This window comes from Antrostomus carolinensis, unplaced genomic scaffold, assembly GCF_000700745.2.
Source record: "Antrostomus carolinensis isolate BGI_N321 unplaced genomic scaffold, ASM70074v2 scaffold801, whole genome shotgun sequence".
Lineage (NCBI taxonomy): Eukaryota > Metazoa > Chordata > Aves > Caprimulgiformes > Caprimulgidae > Antrostomus > Antrostomus carolinensis.
The window spans coordinates 439,042-445,741 of NW_010291821.1; the positions used below are offsets into that span (position 1 = coordinate 439,042).

General features: G+C 42.0%; 1 protein-coding gene across 1 annotated transcript; it reads left to right on the forward strand.

Moving 5' to 3' along the window:
* Positions 1–3,990: 3,990 nt before the first annotated feature.
* On the forward strand, positions 3,991–4,881 carry ADRA1A (adrenoceptor alpha 1A). The gene has a single exon (XM_010176717.1). The coding sequence runs from the start codon at positions 3,991–3,993 to the stop codon at positions 4,879–4,881; it is 891 nt and encodes a 296-aa protein (XP_010175019.1).
* The last annotated feature ends 1,819 nt before the right edge of the window (positions 4,882–6,700 follow it).

The window sequence follows — 6,700 nt, forward strand, 5'->3', positions numbered from 1 at the left end:
GTCCTGTCCATCTTCACCTGATAACATACTGTACTTTGTTCAGTGACCCGTCTGACCTTGGACGGTTAGTGGTCTCTGGGAGTAGGAGCTTTTCACTGCAATGCATTAATTTTTCTCTGAGGATTTTAGGAAATAAAAACTTACTGTCTGGCACTTCCTTCTGCTTCCCTCCACTCCAGAAAGATGTCCTCTAACAAGGATATTACTCAGAGATGAATTGCCACTTTGAGTACAGTGTTAATGACTGAAGCTATGAATATAAATTTATTCCTATCGTCCATTTAAGAGCTTGGAACAAGCCACCAGTATGGAGAGGTCATATGTACCAGTAGAAACAAAACCCTGGGAGGGATTCATTTCTCTTCCCTTCCTCAAGTCATTTAGACTCATTTTTCGATTGATCGAGTGAAATAGAGTTGCCTCAGCCTCAGACAAACATCTAAAATAGGTTTGCTGAATCATGGTCTTTAAGGGTCTTTAATAACTCAAGCTTCCCTTGATTCATTTAGGTTTCACTCTCCCCCAACATCCCTTGTTACTCAGGGGAGGACTCAGGTACAGCCAGACACTTCAAGTCAATGAAGGGGCTCAGTGTCACCTCAAGACCTCTCAGCAGCCTTCAAAAACAAGTGTTACATCTTCAGACCAAGCAGCACAGGTGCCAAGAAAGCAGCAGAGAAATGGAAGATGAGCAGCTACAAATCACCTCTCATTTTTGCACTTTGCCAGGTTCTCCAAATTAGTTTGAATTTTTTTTCCCTCTCCCTTTGTAAAGCTGTTGAAACAGTGATTTTCTGACAACCCCAGCTCTGTGTTCAGTGCTCTCCCGGGGTGACCTGAGCATCACTTCTAAATTTGCCTCTGTTCAGGGAACACAGGAATCCAACACACAAACTTCCCCTCTCAAAGTTACTGCCCAGGAGGAGGTGGAGAGTCTGTCGTGCAACGACAGGCACATGGATCATCTGCTTCCCTGCAGCTAGAGGAATTACTTTCCTTTGACTATCAAATCCCAATCTGTGTTCTGCTCCCTTCCTTTCACTTCAGGACACTATTTTTATATTCATCTGTTCATCATCAGTGACTTGGGGCACTTTAATAAAAAATAAAAATAATACAGTTAAGAGTCCTGTGAAAAAAAAAAATCAAACTCACCTCAACAGAACACTCTGCTCAAGACAAATATAAAATGTACTTAAACCCCCATCTCCACTTTGCTGTGCTGCTCACCCCAGGACTGTATCCCAGCCCGCACATTGCACGGTCAGTGCGTCTGTCTCTCCATGTTATTTTCTTCACGCTCAGTTTACCTGGCAGATAATTCTCTTTTTATATCTCAAGAATTACTTGTTAGCCTATAAACAGGAGCTTGTTAGCCAGCTTCTACTTTCTGATCTCTGCAGGAACTCATAATTGGCATGGAAAAAAAAAAAAAGTAGAATTTAAAACACATCACTTGTCATCAGATTAAGTGCTCTTTCTTTCTGAGCAATACGGGAATGGCAGGGAATTACGGTAATGGCAAGGATACTGCCTGCTACATCAGCAGAGCAGTAAAGTTCCTGCTGCTCCTTGACAGTGGGGAGCTGAGCACTGCAACTGGGGAGGGTGGCTGCAGGGATGCTGGAGCCAAGCCCATCACACACCTTGGGATACAGGGAATCAGTGCAACTGGGAACCAGCAAAATACTAGTGGGGAAATAAAGGGAGGAAAGCAATGGATTTTTCGGGCACAGAGTCCCATCTCTGCATGAAGGGAGAAGCTGGCTGTGTCGTGCTGTGAATCTCCTTTCCAGATGCTCAGAGAAGCTGTGCTGCCTTCTAGAGACCCAAGAGGTGAGTGTGGATTGGGACAAGCACAAGGGTCCAGGGAATGCTCTGCCCCAAAACATCTCTCTCCACAGGTTGAGTGTTATCTGCTTGGTTTGGAGCATGAATATCTGTCAGTCCTCTCTGCTGCGTTTCCTTGACTTACTGGGAAGTTCTGCTTAGTGTGCTTAAAAATCAAATTTGACCATTTCTTAATTTTCTAGTCCACCATCAACCCTCTAATGACCACAGTTATAATGCTTAGAGATGCTTGATGCTACAGTCACTTCTCACTGATGTGCTTAGTAATATCTGCCCTTTTCTTTCTTGGAATTATTCTTCAACTTCTTCCCTCTTGCAGGAAAGAAAATACAAAGATCCAATTTTGTTTCAGTGCATGGAAAGCAAATTCCCATAGTGCAATACCTTTTCATCTCCCCTCCCCCTTCCTCCCTGCTTGTCAACTGGGAATTTGGGGGGTTCAGAGTAAGAGGAATTTTAACCACTTTTGCCTGCAGGAAAAGTCAGTTTTGAGATTCAGCTATGTGACAGTTGTTGCTGCTCAGTGTTTGTGTAAAGTGTGATCTGAGAGACTCATCCAAGAGGCCTGATATTAGGGCACTTACAGAGTCTTACCTTATCTCAGAGTAGTCTTAGTGGTGGTTTTTCACACATCTGAGCAGTATTTTGGATGGGAACCCTAGACCTACATCTAGGTGTTGTGAAAGGCTTTCAGCCCACGCTTGTAGCTTCCCCCTTCGTGCCCCCCGTGTCTCAGTTCCCAGGCTTATCCTCACTTTTCCATCTGATGTACCTTTTCTCCATATTTAGTCAGCTCAGGCTGAGCTTGGCTTCCTGATACTCTGAAATGTTGTCACTCAGTAGGAAACTTGTTCCTTGCAACATCTTCTGCTTGGCAGGAGTTGCTTTTCCCTATAGATTTCTAAAATGGGTGGTTTAGCTGGACTAACGAGCAGTTCAGTGGGTAAAGGAGTCACTTAATAAAGAAATCTTAGACTAAAGTCTGGACTTATAAATCTGTTTCACAGTTTGTAGTCCTGAATTGTGTCCCGCAGGTTTCTACCTCTCCTAGAACTGATCTCTAGGTGAACTGATAATTAGGATTGATTGTTATCCCTAAAGGAGAGTGGACTGCTGCTGAGAGCACGGTGAGAAAATTCAGGCAGCAAAATCCACGTTGGTCTCTTAGTTGTTGTTAAACAATACTTGGCTGAAAAAGGTTGGTTCCACCAGCTGGAGCCAGCCCGAGGAAGGCTCCCTAAAATAGCCTTTCACTCTATTCTTATATGGGAACCATAGCAGTGAGTGAACGTTGCTTCTGGGAGTCATATTGTTTGTCTTTATCTTCTTTAGGGGGTGATGATCTCCAAAGAGCATAACAGTGTCATCATTGATGTGGAAAACTTCTCTCTCCCCTTCACAGCAAACCAGAAGCTGATGTAAATGAACTTAGATTCACAGTCCGGGAGCTCAAGTGACAACTGCTCCACAGCATGGAGAAGCTTTGATTGACACTTCAGACCCTGAAGATGGATAGTAGCAGGTATATCTGCCACTACCTATCTTGACATTCTTGATAATCAATGCCATTGCTGAGCAGACACAGCAGCAGCACTCTCCACCTAATCAGCTTTCTTCTAAGCCCGTTGTAAGGCAGAATCAGGACTAACACAAGATAATTAAAAGCATCAGTGATTTCCTCTTGGGAGAAACCTAAATTAGAGATCCTTTGGAATATTTATGTTACTTAAATATTGAACCTTCCCAAAAAGGCAGAGATGATTTTAACCTGCAATTCCAATATTTCTCATCATGTAATCCTGGAAGGTAGGATAAATAGCCTTGGTTTTGTGTAGCCTCACTTCTGCACCCCAAGAAAAATGCAAAATGAATTAAATTTGACTTGTAAATGGTGGATATTAACTGTGCTACAATGGTAGAAACCTAGTGAGAAAGACAGATTTTCTAATATGTTTCTGGATCCTTCTCATTGTTCCTGGTGCTGCACTTCTAAGATGTTCTTAAAAACTCTTTCCAAAAACTGTAAAGCCAGGAAGATGTTGCCTTTAGGACCTTCTGAGAACTGATCTCATCACTCTTCCTACTTGAAAAAGGAGTGAAGTACAACAGCCTTGTATTACCATTATCAGCCAACTCACCATGGCTTTCCTCCCTGGAAACTCCTCCGACTGCTCCAACTGCACCCACCCTGTGGGACCTGTCAACATTTCAAAGGCCATTTCACTAGGTGTTATTCTAGGGGGGCTGATAGTTTTTGGGGTTTTGGGTAATATTCTGGTTATCCTCTCTGTAGCCTGCCACAGACACCTGCAGAGTGTTACCCACTACTATATAATTAACCTGGCTATAGCTGACCTCCTTTTGACTTCCACTGTCCTGCCCTTCTCAGCTACTATGGAGATTTTGGGCTACTGGGCCTTTGGGAGAATATTCTGCAACATCTGGGCAGCTGTTGATGTCCTTTGCTGCACTGCTTCCATTATGAGCCTCTGTATCATCTCGATAGACAGATACATCGGGGTGAGCTACCCACTGAGATACCCAAGCATAGTGACAGAGAAGAGAGGTCTCCTGGCTTTACTGTGCGTTTGGGCGTTGTCTCTGGTGATATCCATTGGACCTCTTTTTGGCTGGAAGGAACCAGCACCAGAAGATGAGACCATCTGTCAAATCACCGAGGAGCCTGGTTACGTGTTATTCTCTGCTCTAGGCTCCTTCTACCTCCCCTTGGCTATTATCTTGGTGATGTATTGCCGAGTGTATGTAGTGGCCAAAAGGGAAAACAAAGGTCTGACTTCTGGTCTGAAGACAGAGAGATCTCATTCTGAAGAGGTGACCCTACGGATCCATCGTAAAAATGCTCCTGAAACGAGCGGAGCAGCACCCAACCCCAAGAGCAAGCATCATTTCTCAGTACGTCTCCTCAAGTTCTCCAGGGAAAAGAAAGCTGCCAAGACCCTGGGAATAGTTGTGGGATGCTTCGTTCTCTGCTGGCTTCCATTTTTTGTAGTAATGCCTCTTGGTAAGTAAAGTAAAACTCTCTACCTTGTACAAAACCTTCCCTGGAGTGAAGGAGATGTTTGTGCCTGTGTACAATAATGCTGATCAGAAAAGCTCTGAGGGAATAATTTTCTATTGGAAAGCTGTCAAAAACAAAACATTCACCATCACAAAGCAGGGAATGTAAAAAAAAAAATAGAAGTCTCAAATGGAACAAAACATCTCTGGTTCAAAGAGAAGCATAAAATTCTGAAAATAATGGAAAGGGTTCAGAACTCTCTTTCCATACAGAAAATACTCTTTCAGAACTAGAACTGTTATTTCTGACCAACTCTGCTACAGGAACAGTATCTTTAGGGGGGTGTGTGTTTATATCTAAGCTTGTAGCTAATTCTTCAGGTGGTATAAATATGTAAAAGGTCAAGAAACAAATGTATTCAGGGTCAAAGTAGCTGTTTACAAACTCGGGGCCAGATCTCCTGGAGTGCTCAACATCTAATCATTTCCACTATAAAACAAAAAATCAGCTTCCTCTCAGGAAGTTCACACTTTAAGATACCATACACCAAATGAAATTAATGTAATTTTTAATTTATCATATGAACAGTCAGGATCCATCAAACTAATTTTATACTTCTCTATTTTGCATCTATTGTGGAAACCCACTGAGCCCGCTGGTCAAACACCAGCTTCAACCATCATGTTGAATATGAATATTTATTCACCAGTTGTAACTCTAAAAGGGAGGAAAGTCAGGGATTTGTTCTGCTTTGCTATCACTGAAATATAAAGAAGTAATTAGAATTTTAATGCAACCTTGCTTAGTCACCTTTGATGTAACTTCAGGATTTAAAAGCAGAATACTAATTCCATACCTGTATCTGAGGGTGATGTATGTGGCACATCATACTGAAGTTTGCTCTGCAACAGCTGCACTAAATACTAGTTTTTGAAACATGGAACTTTAAATTTGTGATTTGCTCAATTTCAGTAGCTTTTCTTATGGAAAACCTTTTTGCTGAACAGGAAAAATAAAGTAAGATTGTGTGGAGGTTTTACCTTGTAACAGAACAATGTGCATAATTAAGAAAAAACAGCCTTACTTCAACATGAAAATAAATATTTGGGGATGTTCTTTTGCTTTTTAAACCTTATAAACAGCTGTTCTTGTTCAATTAACCTCTACTGGATTTACCAAGACTACCAGGTTGTTTCATGAAAACCTATCACTAGTGCTGCCATGTGAAAAACCCCAAAATACAGAATCTTTTCTGTTGGTCAACACTGGGAAGTGCTGGAGTAAGTGGTGTAGATGTTTCATAAGGAGGAGCGCTGAAAGGCCTGGCTCGTGCTGTCCAGGATGTCAGCATGTTGGAATGCTGGTTGCCAAGATGTCTGAAACATACCCAAAAAGGGTTTGTGAGGACGCATTAAACACACTTTTTTTCATCTGCAAACTTAGTTGCCCACACAGAGCTGTTGTTAATTAATTTGCTTTGGATTTAAGAAATTTTCAGGATTCAAGAGTGGCTTTGCATCTTTCTTTGATCCCTTAAAAGGAAATTTTCTTGAGGTTAGTTTCTCTATCTTTGTGGGGGAATTATGTTATTTTTAAAGCATATAACAAGTCTTTCAAAACCTATTTGCTTCTTTGGTTTAAAGACAAAAAACTATTAAACAGACAAGTGGCACAAAAACCCCACCATCTTCAGAAAAACCAAGGAAACTTCTTGAGGGAGACTGTCCCACCCAGAGCCAGAGAATCCCCCAGAGATGATTGTATCTGGCACTCTACACCTATACAGAATGGTCGGGGTTGGGAGGGAACTCTGGAGATCATCTAGTCCAA

Coding starts and splice junctions, on each gene's coding strand:
- ADRA1A (XM_010176717.1), top strand. CDS start 3,991: ATGGCTTTCCTCCCTGGAAACTCCTCCGACTGCTCCAACTGCACCCAC.